Source organism: Teleopsis dalmanni, chromosome 2 (genome assembly GCF_002237135.1).
Source record: "Teleopsis dalmanni isolate 2A chromosome 2, ASM223713v2, whole genome shotgun sequence".
Taxonomy (NCBI): domain Eukaryota; kingdom Metazoa; phylum Arthropoda; class Insecta; order Diptera; family Diopsidae; genus Teleopsis; species Teleopsis dalmanni.
The window spans coordinates 210,393,921-210,412,100 of record NC_051847.1 but is presented as its reverse complement, the minus strand read 5'-3'; the positions used below and the strand labels follow the sequence as shown (position 1 = coordinate 210,412,100).

Here is an 18,180-nt window from a genome sequence, read left to right as displayed (position 1 = left end):
ATGGTATTTAGTAGTTTTATTAGCTTTATTGGATTTCAGGTATGTACATTATTATTTTTCACTTTATTTTAAATTAATAACAGTTACTTTCAAAATATTTTCCCGGTTTGAACATATTAAAATCAACTGTCACTGACATTTACTTTAAAAAAATTTTAATTTTGCGTTATCTTAACTTTATCTTTTACTTATAATTAATCTTACGCATAGTTGCATTCGAAATATCTCTTCTTTTCAACGAATTTAAAGTAATTTTCCTTAATTTCATTCTAACCTTAAAACTGAATTTTGTATGGAAAAACAACAACTTTATTTCGCTGAAACGAAGATGAGTTTAAGATTTTTGCGAATTTAAGGTGTGTCTGAACATAGTGTTAGATTCACGACATTAGTTTGATAAATCATTTGAAATCGATTATTTTTCATTTATTTTTGAATAAACTTTTTGAATTTCGTTTGTATTATTAATTATAAGCATATTGATAATACAAACACAAGTATTATATTTCTATACAGTAATATACGTATGATTTTTTTTTAACTATATCTACATATTCATAAATATATATTCTAATTTACATACGCCTATTAATTCCATATTTTCATAATATATATACCTATAATTATATTTGCACATATTAAGAATTGTACAAAATTTTATACACTAAAAAACACATGACTTGCAGATAAGCATTTAATATTTTTTTTTTGCTGCACAACACCCTGTACATAAAGATAATCTCTCTTTACTAATTCGCAAAAAGTCAGACCGATTGGCTGCCGACGTTGGTGAAAGTGTCAGTCTAAATTTTAAGTGTTTAGGGTTTGTGTGTATTTTTTGTAAATATTTTTAGTATATTTGTTATAAGAATAAATAAAATCAAAATATTCTATTAAATATGTATTTAATATAAAACATAGAATGTGCATAAGTGAAAATAAAAAGTAGTGGTTCCATACAAATTTAGCATTTTTGCAAAGAAGAATTAAAATAATTTATGTTTGTGGCGAATGACGTGAATGGAAAGAAGCAACAGCTGAAAAAATTCAATCAATTTTGTGCACAATTGCTAAGCAGCACTACAGGAATTTAGTGTATCCATTTGCAAAGCATCAGCGGGCAAAGGTTCAGGAATTTATGTACGATGAAAACGACAATTGATTTTGAGGAATGTCTGAAGGATTCACCCAGGTTTAGGTATGTAAACGCTGAAGCCAGCGGCGGGGCAATTACGCACTTTTCATTTGTCAATATTTGCTGTCGTGGTGGCTTTCGCTAGCCAAGCGAGATTCGATGGAGAGACGCGAAGTGATAAAAATTTGTCGTCATTTATTTAATAATTTTACATTTCCGGACCGTGTTCGTGGCTTATTTCCATTTTTAACGTTTTTAACTTATGTGATATCAATGTCAGAGCTGATGGCTGATGTTAGCTTCGCTTATTGTTTATTGTTGATTATTCATCAACAAATTCCAATGAAAATAATTACATTATCATGTGCATGCCATATAATTAATGTGAGAGTTATTATTTTATTCATATTCAACTGAAAAAAAAAAATATTAAATAATTTTTTAATTTGTTTATGTGAGACTCGGCATACGTATGTATATGAGAATTGAAGTGGGAGAAGCGGTAATTGATTGATTATTTATTTATAGATTTTCCTCGCTTGGCGCACAGTAAAATTTAATTAAAACAATTGTAACTCAAATGCTGACAATGCTAATCCTTTATTGTCGTGTAGATATACCAAAAGATTAAATAATTCGAAAGAGTAAAAATGCGGTATTTTAAAATATTTTTTGTTGTTTTTGTATTGAGAAATTAATCATGTGAAAAAATGTGAAATTTCGTTATAAATTATAATATTACTTTCGATGTTTTAGTAACGATTGACTTTCTTCGTATTGGCTATCACTTGGTTGACTCAAAAGTCCAGTACCTGCCGGACATAGAGCTAGCAATTCCTTCTAGTTATTTTATATAGTTTATATTAAGGTGTATCTTATGTTTTTATAGACGAAAAACTTGCTGAAAGAAATTCAATAAGCTTCATATTTCCAAAGAATAAAAAAGTCTGTTTTATTAACTCTCGTCTTAAAAATGTGGAATTAAAACATAGGGGCACCAGCAGATTCCGTGAAATGTATTGTAAAACAATCATAATCATAATGAACATAATCGTTCCATGGCATGAGGTGTGTACTCTAAAACAAAGAGATATTATTAGACGTATTAATAGCCTTAATTAGTCTGGGTTAGTTAAGATGTTCTCTCCAAATATAGCAGAATTCTTACTAATTAAGTTAGGAATATTAAACATCGAGACTTTAATATTCTATAGTGCTAAACCCATTTATTTGAACCACACATTACACTTTGAATGAATGTGAGCATATATAGCGTTTTAGTTTTGTTCCATATATTATAAGCAGCAATAAGTGTGTATGAGCAGATCTGTTGCTCTTTATTTCAAGGCATCCACAGAATATGTGTTCACACATTACCACGTCCTAGAAGTTACTGGTCTCTAAAATGTTCATTTTGTTGAGATGATATCTCTACCTGCAATGCCTTGTCAGAAACCCGTTAAACATTTTGATATTTTCTCTAGATGGCACAATATATCTCATAAATCGCAATATACCATAGTCACTTTCATTTCTCCTATCGGGATAGGTGTCTAGGCATGATGTAGCAAGTAAGTTTTACTTACGACAACGGTTCAAAAGTATGTATCAGTTGCTCATAACTTCAGTTGTTATGAAGATTGGGTTGGCTTCGTATGAGTGCTTCGTTATAAGTGTGATTAACACCTAAAGTTACTCAAGAAGTGTGTTGACATTTATGTTTTCCATCAATATGGAGTAACATTTACTCCACTAGGTGTTGTAAGCCAAAGAGCAGCAGAGGTGTAGATGAACTTTGCTTTCAAACAGGGAGAATGTTATATTCATGTATATTACATCTATTGCTGCCGGCGTAGCTTATTTTACTACGGCTATAATCGATGCATTCTCTTGAAACGTGTGTTTAGAACACCATGCTTTTAAGCCATAATGTTAACCAAGTAAAACAATATCGTGATTAAATGAGAGTATACTTAGTTATATTATTATACTTAGTTATTTTATTAAAAACGCATTACCCGCGGATCTAAAGAATTTACTTCTTTCTATTAAATTATTTCGATATATGCTTTAGATTTTAACGTTATCATAACTTAATTCTATATTAAAATTAAACTAAACTCAAAGCCTAAAACGATTTGAATGCCAGAATCTGTTCATATTGTGACAAATTGTGATAACCTACAGTTTTCTATAAAATAACATATTTACTCTGTAAAATGTATGTGATAAAATAGATAGTTGTTATGATTCTGGTAAACCGGTGAAGTGATCAGCGTCACTTGTACTCAATTTGTACAAATTTTTTTAGTACATATAAAATATATTGATCTTGTTCTTTAATAAGATATCTACTGCACTAGATCTAAAGACAATATAAAACTAGTTAATTAGTTAACTAGTTTACTAGGAATATATAATTGCTGACTATACTGCTCTTTCAATTTTATCTAATCCACTATTTAAAAATAACTGAATTTCTTTTTCTTTCCACTATGAGTCACTGAGACAAATCTTCAATTTATTTACAACTCTTTTTTTTAATGAAGTTTCTTATTACTTCACGGTTGTTATAACTGATATAAAACTATTTGATGATGAATTTCCATTACTCATTTTCCAAGTTTTCCTCTACATGAGTAACACTTATGGAACTATATAGTCATTGTTAAACTTAAACCAGCGAAAGTGTTTATAATCTTTGCGTATAGTAGCCTCAGTTAATTACTTACAATAAAAAATATATGATGGGTAGTAAAATAATTATTATTTACAATTTAATAAACTTGTTGGCACTGATTTTAACATCAGGTTTGAGCCAGTATTTCAATAGAGCATAAGTTATTCAATTAAATTTTTATTTTATAATTTTAATTTCGATTTGATTATCTTGGTTTTGTCAATAAGGATCTAGGATAATTAATGTAATTTACTTCTGTATATGCTTTATATTTCTTTATTATATTCTTGAATCCAAATAAGATAGATCACTGCCTATTAGGTATAAATGCAATAATATTTGATCTACCCCATAATAACTTTTGTGTCCTAGCTATGGCTCTACAAAAGATGAGAAAACTTTGTTGCATTTTTTATGGTAGACTTAATATCTTTGGGGTCTATTTTTTAATCGACATAGCTGTCATTCATCAAAATTAGAGATGTATACAGGTTAGTACACTTTTACTTAAATGGGAGAGTCGTACCTTTTTCTACGTTGTCTATGCGGTTACCGTTATGGTTTCTATACCTTATGTTATGTTTTAGACTCCTTTTGGTCTAGCGTATAACCGTAGTATCTTTTATTTGGGAAAAGAACTAAAAATTAAACATATATAATATAATATACATACTATATGTATCAGACATGACTGTCCGGCTTTGATCTAAATAAGGAGAAAATTATTAGACCGGAAGCTCTTCTCTAATCCGATATTAGGAAATTCTCAATGAGAAATATTTGGGTTCAATGAGAAGTGAGAAGTATTAGGGTCAAGTATAAACACAAAAAATCTATTATTAGTTATAATAGAATATACAATACTCTTACATCTGTTTCTAACAGTCACGGTATGAGGTATCATCGTATGAGACGACTAAATAATTTAATGATGCGGTTATATATTTCTCTAATTTTGTTATATGAAAAATATGCCTTCAAAGCTATAAATGGAAATAGTTTTTAAAACTTTAAGATAATATAAGCGCCCTGTTGCTTCTGCGCCCATTAATATTACCTATTGTTGTTTTTGCTTATACCGCTCATGGTTTTAATAATTTATGTACAACAAATAAATGTCAAGTAATTAATTAAAAAAATCATGCATGACGATATTTATTTTAATAAACTAATATTCTTGGATAACAGTTAATCTGAAAAAGGTTAACATATTTAAAATTGCTTTTTTTTTCTATTACACCCACTTTTTATTTAACTATCGTTCTTTTTAAAATCTAATTAAATTGCAATTTTGCTGTCTGTGTATTTATCTATTTACTCAATTCGATATTCAAAGTTTTTTCTCCAATATACCGAATACCAATATCAGTTGGCATAAAGTCGTATATACATATGTATATATATATATATATATATATAAGAAATGTCAATCATTTGTCATAGTTCTGTCAACATAATATCTATTAGTTTATCTGCTTACAGTTTTAAAAAATAGTAACTAATTTATTGTTAAGTAATTTAATATATTAAGCAAAATAAATTAATAGAAATATTCTACATATTGTATCTATTATATAGTTATTATAATCTAAATATGGCTAATACATAAACCTTGTGATATTATCATTGTCTACATTACCATTAGCGGTACAGATAATGTTCTGCATTTCTCTATATCACAATATTTGTTATTGTTGATGTTTTTTTTGCACTGACGTATGTCGGCTTGAAAAGCAAATACATAATAGGATGAAGAAACACTGCAGAATGAGATGGGATAAGTAAATTGATGTATTGTAGGGTAGGAGTAAAAAAAAAGGGCATGTTGAATCTAACCAGAGTTTGGTTAAAGGAACCCTGTAACCTCAAGCTAGTGGATTCGTAGATCAATATAACATTTTTATGTGATTTTGAGTATGAAAACTGGCATTATGAGGAGTAGAGTTCCAGTTGGGGCACATATGGTTAGTGTATTGTCATTGTTTATCAAGTGTATATATTCACTCAAATAGACGAGGATACGTCTTACATTCCCAGAGATTTCAGATGGTGGTTTGTTAAGTACTTTACTGTGAAGAGCAAGAATTTACTGTTGTTAAGAAGAAAATACTATCTCAGTGTAGAATGCTGAAAGCCGTTTCCGATAGTTGACTTTAATGTTTTTATCTCCGTTGCGGTAGCAGCCGATGTGTATATGATACAAAAAAATTGATCAATGTATGTAAACTTCTAGAAGGGCTCTATTCACTCTGGCAACACCACAATATTTCCTAATTGCCTCGCATATGTTTTTGTTATTTTCAATTATTACTTAATCTATTACGTAGATTTGCTTTTTATTTTCTATGTGTAATTTTGAAAGTACAAACTTCTTCAGTGTGATTTTTTTTCAACCGTTTTGTGTTGATACTTGCTAATAATTCATTTCCAGAATTTTGTTCTTTTTTAATATATATATTATGTATATATGAAAATTACATTTAATTCATTATTAGCCCAGTATAGGGGAAGGTCTCTAAATTATGCATCTACAACTTTCATCTTCATCTATTTTATTCGCCACTCTAGTAAAATCAACAAGGGTATATTAGAGTTAAGAATGATGTATTGGAGAACATCATTGGAGAAGTCGTATTGAATAAAATGAAATGAAATTAAATGAAACCAATAACAGGTAAAAACTCAGACAGACATCTCGCCAATGATTATATTTATTATGAAAGAAATGTAGCACCACAATCTTCACATCCAATGTGCCCTCTTCATGATGTTAGAGTAAATCTCTCAGTCCTATTTAAGTAATCACTTAATTTATTAACTGTCCTATTTTATTGTGTTATAATTCCTCATCGAACGTTAGTATTCATGTGTTTCTTTCGTTTGTGTTTTAGTGTATCGTTTCTTCTTAACTTGTAGTTTGAGGACTTCTCTTCCGTTTTACAAAATTCACAGTTTCCAAAAGGTCAAATAAACGTTATTTTCAAAAATAAAATAGAATTAATGCAGAATTATATAGAATTTATGAAAAGTTCATATGTTTTTTTGTGAAATAAATATATAAATGCAAAGAATTACAGTAACAGACTTTGTATTTTCCATCTAATTTTAGAAGAAATTAAACAATATATTTAATTTTAATGTTTTATTATTATTAGGCACACTTAAAACTATTCGCTCTTCATAGATGTTTCTTTGCAAATTTCTTTAGCATAAAAATTGTTTAGTTTAATTTTTCAAATTCTTAGAACTGAGTATCTTAAAGATACTTTCCTTTGCACTATTAAATGTGTAGTCTGAGCGAATATGCTGATGCTCCAATATAATTTTTTAATTTTAATTTTGTTTATCTTAACCAATACAATCAACTGATTGTATGTTTAAAAAATACTTTCAATTGAAGTATTTTTTTTAACATTCTTCCACGGTTTACGATAAAAATTGTTTACATCTGTCAAATTGGATTTGATATATCTGCCAAACGCACAACCTAAAGCGTCGGTGTGATTAATAAAAGTAAAATATGTTGCTTGAAATATTTATGAAAAATATTTTTATAAATATATTGAAAATATTTTTTGTTTATATTAAATTGAGATTTAATATAATTAGAGCTTTTACGCTGAAAAATGTTTACTACAATAAACAACCACTGAACTGAACATGAATTCGTGTTTATGTATAAGTTTGTTTATTTATAAATACTTTATCTGATAATAAAAGTAAAATTTTTAACTTCTCTTTATCTCTCATGAATAATTAATGGACTAAAATAAAAACAAAAAACAAAAAAAAACAAGTCTTTCGATTATCGCCACTTGACTAATATTCCCCCCGATATCGCTAAATTTAGATACTTTTTCTATTTGTTTAAAGTTTTAGAATTAAAGGAAGTGACAATGATTTTGCATATATTTTTCATATTAAAAAATACAAAATCTTATATTGTCATTTCACATTTTATGCAGAGATTCTCAAACTTTTTTAATTTGCCTTACTAAATTCTTATTATTAAAAAAAAATACGTTCAAACTTTGATTGAATATTAACTTTAATGTTTCTTTGAAACAATGGGTTATTAGGTTATTTTCAAAATACATTCAAAATGTATTAAGATAAGTTTATATTAATACTTCAAAGTGCTCGAGGATTACGATGTACGACGATGCTACAGTATCTACACTTCAAATGCTTCTAATGCTGAACAGATAAGGCATCCGACTTGTCACAGTGTTTCTTACGACATTGCGGAATCAAAAAGCATCTATCAAACCTAGGTATTACAAGAGACGATAGCTGCAAACTTTGTCACGAAGAAGAGGAAACAGCAGTAGATATTCTGTATCACTGTGATAGTCTCGCTAGACTCAGAGTTCGGTATTTATCAACTGCCTGTCTACTTATATCGAAATTAGGACATGATGGCATTTTTAACTGCTACTAAAGCGGATTTGTGACAATAATCCTCAGAGGATGCAGTGACGTGGTGACAACTTCCCAAACCTTTCAAAATCTTTCTATCTATCTAATCTATCTATACTTCAATGTTATCTTAGAAAAAAAACTAGATTCATTAGATTTAAATAATTAAACGGGCTTTTGTTTGTTAACCTAGACTTCGTCATGAAAAGCTACACATGACATAAAAGTCTTTTGATATACTGATATACACCAGTGACTATAGTGAAATTGCATTAAACGTCGTAGTAATCATGTGAACCCTGTTAATACGGTCATTATGGAAAATTTTACAGACTTAAAAGTTTTTCTAACTGTTAACTGTTAGTTAAAAAGAAATAAAAGTGAGTGTTACTTTCAAAAATCTACAAGGACACATTTTGGCGTTCCCTTAGGAATACATCCAAGAAAGTCTCAACTCGGGCTAAACGTCCGATTTTTCACCTTATTTCATTTCTTTAGTTCCATTTAGAACAAGTCAAGTGACAAAGAGAAGATTTACCAATAATCATTCTGTTGTACTTTAAACAAAAATGGGGTTTCACTATAAAAGTTTTGTAGGTTGCCTGGTTTTCCATGTGGTTGAGAAATGAGGTGTACCCAAAGAAAAAAGTAAAGGTGATAGCTGTTAGCTGTAACTCTATTATATCAATATTTATATTTTCCTTTAATGTTTTTGTCTTCTTTTTCCAATTTCCACTTAGCTTCTTAAAAAAACTTTGATTTTATATTGGAGCATTGAAGAATTTTAATTATCGCTTGGTTGTTGATGAAACTGTGAACACTACATCTGTCTATGATGTTACCTACAATAAAATGTATTCCTAATTGCTAAAATCTGAGAAGCTGTACTTTCATTAGGTTGCGTTTTAGTATTTTGTTATATTTTTTAAAGATCTTAATAGTTTATACTAGAGCTAAGCGTCTACACATGAGGCTGCATCAAGTTCTACTAGTTTTTTAATTCGTAGGAGTCCATCGTACATTTGATTCCAGAGCTCAATTGAACTATAAACTGACAATTTACCTGTCACTGAAATTGTTTTGAATGCAGTGCGAACAAGTATCGATTCCTTAAATATTTAGTTTTAATTCAACTATTGTCGTTCATCGGTTCTGCAAACGGTAAGCAGATATCGGATATCCAAATAAACAATAACCAATTCCTGTTGACTTGTTACGTGAGTCTATAAGTTAGTTTGTTATTCTCATTTATGGCAGAAGCAGGAGTATATATGAAGTGTTCTACCAAACAGACATCGATCATCAGCGTACTCATTCCAGTTACATCAGCAGGGGGATATAACTCAACTTTTGTTTACAACAATAACTACTTTTTGAAGAAAAAAAAACAAGAGATTTGTTGTATAAGTCTTTGCATTTTTTTGTTCTATTTGATTTTAATCTCTCTCTCAGACAGTGTCTATCATATAATATGCGTTCATATTGTCAATAACTTTTTTTCTTATAAATTATAATAAGCAATAATAATCAATTAATTTCGTTTTATATTCAATTTTCCAGACAATTCATTTCAAGAGAAGAAACTGATATCGAACACTTGGAGCAACGTTTGGAAAAAATCATTAAATTATGCAACGTAGCAGTGGATTCGGGGAAGGAGTACATAAAGAATCAAAGGTACTATTTGCTGAGTTCGCATTAAATCTCGCATTTGATAATAATGATTCATTTTTTTTCTCATTTGTTTACAAAGCTAAAGTTTTTTTTTTTTGATGTCGCCGTTGTTTTTCTTTCTTTATTTTAATTTTTTTATTATAAAATTTTTATATCAATTCTGCAGCGTTAATGTGTGTTTATTCGTTGCTATATTTTTAGTGCTTTTGCCATGTCCTTATGGGACTTACAACAACATTTTGCTGATAATAAAAATGCTCACAATGCATTGGGAAAGCTGATACACTGCTTTCAGGTTCGTTTCAACTTGTCAACAATATTCGTTATTCGATTTTGTTTTGATTTTTTATTTTATGCTCATTTCTGTTTTGTAGGAGATGAATAAGTTTCATACCACATTGTTGGATCAAGCTAGTCGGACGGTGCTCAAGAATTTAAGTGTTTTTATTAAAGACGACATCAATCAAGTAAAAGACTATAAAGGCCATTTTCTGAAGGTTTCGGAGGGCTACGACAATGCTCTAATTAAGAACGCTCAAGTAAGTTTAGTTTAATATATTTAAATAAATTAATTATTTGACTAAAAATAAAATTTATTCTTCTAAGGCAAGTAAAAATCGACCACAAGAAGTACAGGAAGCTGCTAACATTTTATCAGCAACAAAATCTTGCTTTCAACACACAGCTTTGGATTATGTAAATTATATAACATTAGTGCAGTCCCGAAAAGTACCATCAATATTATCTACGGTGAGTGTATATGACATTTGTGTATATATAAAGGAAGGTGATCCTGAACTAATGTATTATCATTCAGTATATATAATACTGAAATGTAAATGTGTTATCGTCATAGTACTTATTGTTTGTTATTGTATATGGATTATGTTATTATAAACACTGCGTTCACCATGGTAGTGAATATGGTGCATCAGCACTTGTATATGCATATGATTCATCTACATAACGCAGTGAAACTAGTATCATACTATTGATACTAATTAACATGCGCTTGCAATATTTAGTGATGTAGACAGCTTTAAATTTGCGCGTCTCCATATCAATATTCATTCAAAAACGAGTGTAATTTGGATATCTCCTAGCATCTACATTAAGTTAATCCAAAGACAAATTGAAGCAAAAAGTGATTACCCTAGCGAATCTTAAAGACAATGCAACAACGAAAGAAAATAAGCTGTAAATATTATAAAATAATAAATGCACTGATCGGTTACTAATGACACTTATGGCTTCAAAAAATATGGAATTAAAGTATTAATTATTATGTTAAAAACGCAAAGATCAGACCAATGGAGTCTTATGATTAACAGCACCTGTATCTTCAGAAAATATGAAATTAAAATTAAATTAGAATTAGAATAAAATTATAAGATCAAATTAATTATACTTTATCGACCCAATCAGATATCCACTAAAACTGCATATGATGTAGGTATTAAATTAGAATTATAATCTAAAACATTACGATCAAACTAATCGTACAATATTGACTATTAGTCTTCTGCTTATCCTACATATGCTATAGGTATTGAATTCTTAAAAATTCCCAAATAGTACATAAAACCATAAGGAACTTCTATTGAATTCTAGCAGATGTAATTAGCTCGATTTCACTTCGATTATTCATATAAAGACGCAACCGGGCATTTATTCTCCATGTGCTACGTAAATGCGTAGGTTTTCTGCTAACTTGAGGTTCATATTTAGGAATTTTTTTTAGTGATATCTTCTGTCAGTCTGCAAAGATGGTCTAAACCATTTATATTTTCCATTCATTATATCTTCAGTAATTGAAGGAGTATTCTTTTCAAGATAAAACTTTTATACCAATCAGTTCTTAAACATTTCTTCATGTAACATCTCTCACAGAAATAGTTTATTTTTTTCGCGTCACGAAAACACCAAATATCGGCGACCTCCAAACCGAAACAGTGCCTTCATCGAAACCACAATTGTTTTGGAACATATTACTTAATACACTTTCACATGCAATCTCTAGGAATACAATACGTCTCATTCATGTAGCAAGTAGTGTTGCTTTCTTATTAAGGTAATGATATAGCCACGTTCTAAACAGTTGCTTGTCACGTATAAATGTTCAATTTTTGTACACATGCTCAAACTACAGCTCTTCTAATCACATCGCTTGTTTATTTAGCTTTTTCAACTTTAACTATTCATAATTTAAACTCCATTGGTTTATATCTTCGTCCATTAGAAATGCCAAAACTCTTTCAGATTGGCCAGGCTAGTTTCAAATTACAACCTTCCGCCTACACCTATATTCTTATATTGCATATCAGTAATACCCCATATACTTTAGTCACAATACATATATTAATCTTTTTTTCAATTCTACAGATATCTTCACATCACGACAACGATAGAAAAAAAACGACTACCTATGGTAGAAAGTACTGTTTTTTTCACTTAAGATCAGGGTATAGCCACGATCTGATAATTACTATTTTTTTATTTCTGGCATATGCCACATACTCAGATCGAAACTTATTGAAGTTATTCATTTATTCATTTACTATTCATTTACTAATTGATCTTATGACTCTATCTCGCCGGTATAACAAGATTCTTGAACTTTGATATAGACTAGTTCAAATCTCATCAACCTGTCTCTTATACCTGTTTAACATACATGGCATGCTGGCGTATTAAATAATTAAATTATTTAATTTATTTTATTAAGTTGCAAGAATTAATAAATTTTTAATAGAATTAAGAGAATAATACTCACTGTATAATAGATCAGCTCGGTCACAAAGTAATCCAAAAATCAGTTTTAAAATAGATTTGAACCGATTTATGATACTAATATTAAATTTACTGAATTTCATTTAGAGAAAAAAGCTAAACTGATTCATCTGTAGATTATTTGTTATATTAAATTACGTTGATTAGTTCAGGATAGCCTTAGAGAACGACCAAGGATATATTTGATCTCATTCATTAGTTATACATTCTATAGTCATTCAATGGTTATAGTTGTATTTTAAAATAATAGTTTAGTTTTATATAATTACACTGAAGTTCTTGAAGTTAGAAGTTCTTGAGCTTTGCATTGTATATCAACTATTTGCTTAAAGTACTAAAAACGATCGGGACTAAGTTGCGTAACCGCCCATCTACAACGATCAACTGCCGCTAAACGCTTTTATAAAAGTAAAATATATATATTATGAAATAAATTGGACTATTTTAAGATTCTTATTGTTAATAAGTAAACTCTTTGTATGTCGTTTCGTCATCCTTGTCAACTCTAAAAATCGTTTAGCAACACTGGATCGTTGTGGTTTTTTTTTAAATAAATTTTATATTCCACATTACGATCATAATGACTGATCACGATATCCTATTTTCGAAAGACTTAGTTGGCTGCATTTTGAAAGTAAAAATACTTCGCGATTTGCGATTTGCGATTATTATATGGCATAACATTTGTTGCTAACAGTTAGTCATCTTTAGCAGTATGACACATACTTCGATGTTCGATGTGTAATAAATTGGAGTAGTTGTTTGCCTACACAAACACTTTGATATACCATAAAATTTAGTTTTTATTTATTTATAAAATTTTAGCAAAGCACATGCGTTTATCAGTACTTTTATGTAATAATATTTAATTTAAATTAATTAATTAACTAAAAATAATTAAATTATATTATATTATTTTATTTTTGTATTAATTGGATTAATTAAAAATTTGTAATTTTTCAGTTGCTCGACTACTATCAGGCGTGTGTTACTTACTATCATCAAGGATTCGATTTATGCAATGATTTTGATGAGTTCTTCAAAAACATTTCCGAAGATTTGAATTGTTTACGTGGTGATTATCAACAACTGGAGAAAGAAATGCAGAATCGTCATATGAGCGTCAACAGCTTCAGCGATACGAACACAAATAGCACTTCGAATAAAATTGAAGGTTATCTATTCAAAAAGAAATCGAAAGGTTTTAAAACATGGTGCAGACGTTGGTTCTATTTAAGTGACAATCAATTGGTCTACAGGTAAGCACAATAGTGTTGAAGAGCATGCGTAGTTGTTAATTAATTTTTCCTATTAATACGACTAATGTGAGTGATGCATGACCTAGTGTGGTTCTAAACCATAATAACAATGTTGGCGTCTTGTTTGCAGTTGAGAATCATAAAAATTTGTTATCTTGCTAATCCACATTTGGGTTTGAATGCCAATTAACTAGTAATGTTTTTCCGTCCTTCTGTACTATATATGCTAATTTTTTTTTTTTGTTGTGAATAATTGTAGTTGTTGTTTTGTTGTCTTGTTTTGTTTCGTTTCGTTTCGTTTGATTTAAAACTTAGAAAAAATTAAAGTAATTATAGTTTAATTTAAATTAATTTAATTTGAATTGCTTCTTCATTAGTGTGTTTCTAATTTTTGCGTTTTTATGTATGTTGTGTCGTGCTTTTTTGTTTTTGTGTTGTACTTGTAATCGCTGAAGTGATTTGGATTCGCATTACAGAAAACGTTGTAATGAGGATTCTTTCTCTGTGATGGAAGAGGATTTACGTATATGCACAGTTCGGCCGGTTAACGATGGCGATCGACGTTTCTGCTTTGAGGTTATCTCACCAACAAAGTAAATCAATTATATTTATTATGCTTAATTAAATGAAAAAAAAAAAAATTAATAATTAATTAACAACTAGATCTCACATACTACAAGCTGATTCGGCTGATATGCTTACACTATGGATTTCCGCTTTACAAAAGAGCATAGGTGCAGCAATACAACATGATAGTCAAAATTCCAGACCACATTCATCGTTAGCGGCAAATGCATTAAATTCCAAGCGAAAAATGTAAGTTAATTATTAAAAGCATATATTACTTATTATTAATGTATTGGATTTCTTTAATCTATAGACACTGGGAGCAATTTTTAAAAATACCAGGCAATTCAAAGTGTTGTGATTGTCGTGGCATTGATCCACGTTGGGCTTCCATTAATTTAGGCATCACATTGTGCATTGAATGTTCTGGTGTTCATCGTAGTCTTGGCGTACATTATAGTAAAGTACGTTCACTCACGTTGGATGCTTGGGAGACGGAAAATGTGAAAGTCATGATGGAGTTGGGTAATGATGTTATTAATCGTATATATGAAGCACGTATTGGTGAACACTGTGAACTGAAAGTGCCGACAGAGAACTGTGAAATCAGCGTAAGAGAGGCTTGGATTAAGGCGAAATATGTAGAGAAACGTTTTGTTTGTGCAATGCCTAAACCACATGAGTTGCTTGCTAGTGAAACTGCAGAAATACTATCCATTGATAGTGGCGGCGGTGAAGGCAGTAGCATACATAAATTAGATACTACAAGTTTATGTAAAACGTTATCTTTAGGTGCGCGAAAATGGGCAGTGAAAAAGTATCGCAGACGTGGTCATAGAAAACGCAAGCGTTCCAGTTCAAAATCTGATGAGGATGATGATAATGAATCTCTAGATATACCTTCAATGTCGTTGAGTATATCACGTGAAGACTTACTTGTTATTGGCGAAGAATTAACAACAGAGTGTCTTTCAATGCCAGCTATTCTTGGTTCAGATCAAGAATCTACAGAAGGCGAAAATGAACCAGAAGTGCTGGATGAAATCCCATTTTCGAAATTAGATGCAAATCTTATGTTGTATAAAGCGTCAAAAGTACATAATTTGCCCGTCATGTGCATGGCTTTTGCTTTGGGTGCTAATAAGCATTGGAGAAATGTGAGTGATTTCAATCGCACTTTTCTACATCAAGCCGTTTTGTCTGTGAGTGAAAAACATTTTTGATGTTATACACATATTAACATATATGAATTATATGAATTGTTTTTTACATCTCTTGTAGGGTTCAGTTATGGCTTGCGAATATTTACTTCTAAATGGTGTACCGATTGACGCAGTCGATGATAATGGTTTAAGTGCACTGCATATGTCTACAGATAAAGGTTACATCGCACAAGTGTATTTACTATTGAAACATAAAGCAAAATATGACACTGAATCAAACGATGGTAAAAAACCTTTGGATATTGCAGTTGATCAACGTAATGCCGATATTGTCACACTGTTAGTACACATTTCGGTTTATAATTATGTATATAAATAATAATAATAATATTTACTTAAAAATTTGTAGTTTACGTCTGACGCGTCTTAACGATGAAATCGGACTTAACGACGAAGGTAACGGAGAAGATGAAACTTACAAAGATGTGATGAAAGATTTTTCGCACTTTGCAGCAAGTCAACCACGTATGTTGCGAAATCGTAATGATACAAATACACTCGAATCACAACGTTCCTCATTAACGAATTCAGATTAGTTTTAACCAGCTGAAATAGTAAAATGTATTAAAGATCTGCATATCGTTGTTAGGCAAAGAAAATAAAGCACTGAAAATGAACAGGAAATTATTTGCATATATACATACGCCAGAGTGATTGACGTTTAGTTTTATTTATAACTGCTTTAAATATAAAATAATTCAATAATTTTACATGTTATTGTATGCTTCGAAATCATTCGTATTGTTAAATATTGACAAAAAAATTATATATATATTAATAAATTAATTGTATAAAAATATATTTATTATTGTATATTGTTTATATTTGTTTTAGGCAAAATTATGTTGCATTTTTAAAACAATTTATTTTGTACTTGTTATGGAGCATTTGTTTGAATTTAAATTTTAATACATTATATTTGAAATTAGTTTTTAACAAAATTAAAATACAGATATTCTGATTTCATGTTTATTAGTGTGAGTCTTTTGTAATGAATGCAAAAGCTTCATACGACAATTTAGTATACATTAAAGTAGTTATTTAAATATTCATTAAATAAAATTTTTTTATATAATTTAAAAATTGATTTTATTTCAATTTAATGTATTTTACATTTATACATTAGATCTTATATAAATTATTAAACAAATATATGTTAATATGAACATACTGTTAATAAATAAGTATATAAATTTTTGCATAATTGTAAAGTTGTTAAAATTTAAAACAAATACTTAAATAAAAATAATTGAAATATTCACTTATATGAAGATATGCTTTATAAGACTCTTATGATATTTTTGCATTTCCATTAATATATTCGAATAGAAGTGAAAAAGAAAAATATACCTTAATTCATACATAAAATACAGTAATTAATGTTTTAATTAAACATAAATTTATTTAAAATAAGACTACATATTTACAAGTAATGAGATATGATTGATTAAATGTAGAGTGAGAAAAACGATTGTTTGTGATAAAAGAAAGATTATGGTGCGGGTGGGATAATAATTGAAACTAGCCACACTTGAGCGTTTAGGAAGAATCTAACCGCTTTATTTGGTACGAGCCAAAGATTAATACGGCTTCAATTAATTTTTATTATATTACTTCAAATGTGTGATTACATATGAAATAGAGCTGGATGTGACGCACATATCGAAAAGTGACATATTTCTGCGTAGGGACTGTTTAGCACGTGGCTAAACTATGACCTAGTTAGACTAGGAGACATTACTATATGAGAAAGCGTATTTGATGCAATTATTAATAATTCACACATAACATTAGTAGTTTGGATAATGGGGAAAGATGCAAAATAAGACTTTAGATGGATCAGAATGGAAAAATTTTGTTTCCAATGTCTTGTTTTTATCAAGATATCTTCTAACTAAAGAAAGAAATCAAAAATTTAACATTGAAAAAAATCACGATAGGGAGCACGTCGGCTTAGATATAAATTATAATTTTAACTTAAGACTTACTTAAAATAATATAATCGAATTAACATATTCGTATATATTTATATAATAGTAATGCTCTAAATGTTAGTAATGGTCTTGACTACTTATTATACGCATAAAACAAAAAAAAAAAATTAAAACATGTCAGATGCTCAAGTTCTCTTCTAGAGATTGAACGAATGTCAGTTTTGCAGATGATGATGTGATGTGAATTAGAATGCCGATGTTTTATTATTTAAATAAGAAACTAACAATGTACTGTGTTATTTTATTTTTATTTACATAATTATAATTCAGATTTCAGAGAAACGTGTTAATTTCGTAATATACATATTTATAAGTTATTTATAATTATTAACGATTATTAATTTCAGTCCAAGATATCATCATTGCAATTAATTTGCACTTCTATTGATTCTGTCTCTTCTTTCAAGGGTTTCGGCTCTCCATGTACAGTTTGAACGTG

The 18,180-nt window shown here is 29.3% G+C and overlaps 1 protein-coding gene across 3 annotated transcripts; it reads left to right on the top strand.

Moving 5' to 3' along the window:
* The first annotated feature begins 882 nt into the window (after positions 1–882).
* Positions 883–16,502, top strand: LOC119679324 (arf-GAP with coiled-coil, ANK repeat and PH domain-containing protein 2). 3 transcript variants are annotated; one of them, XM_038091609.1, is made up of 12 exons: positions 883–1,198; positions 9,795–9,911; positions 10,110–10,203; positions 10,283–10,447; positions 10,515–10,658; positions 13,662–13,957; positions 14,413–14,550; positions 14,621–14,773; positions 14,838–15,262; positions 15,317–15,726; positions 15,806–16,026; positions 16,097–16,502. In XM_038091609.1, the coding sequence occupies exons 1-12, from the start codon at positions 1,146–1,148 to the stop codon at positions 16,281–16,283; spliced, it is 2,403 nt and encodes an 800-aa protein (XP_037947537.1). In that variant the 5' UTR covers positions 883–1,145; the 3' UTR covers positions 16,284–16,502. The 3 variants fall into 3 exon arrangements, with proteins under 3 accessions (XP_037947537.1, XP_037947535.1, XP_037947536.1); XM_038091607.1 differs by having other exon boundaries at positions 14,838–15,726; XM_038091608.1 differs by having other exon boundaries at positions 884–1,198; positions 14,434–14,550; positions 14,838–15,726.
* Positions 16,503–18,180: the final 1,678 nt, after the last annotated feature.

Excerpts from the sequence above, each read along its gene's own strand:
- LOC119679324 (XM_038091607.1), top strand. The coding sequence starts at position 1,146 with ATGAAAACGACAATTGATTTTGAGGAATGTCTGAAGGATTCACCCAGG. Across the intron at positions 10,659-13,661 it reads TACCATCAATATTATCTACG|TTGCTCGACTACTATCAGGC; the intron begins GTGAGTGTATAT and ends GTAATTTTTCAG. Across the intron at positions 16,027-16,096 it reads AATGCCGATATTGTCACACT|TTTACGTCTGACGCGTCTTA; the intron begins GTTAGTACACAT and ends AAAAATTTGTAG.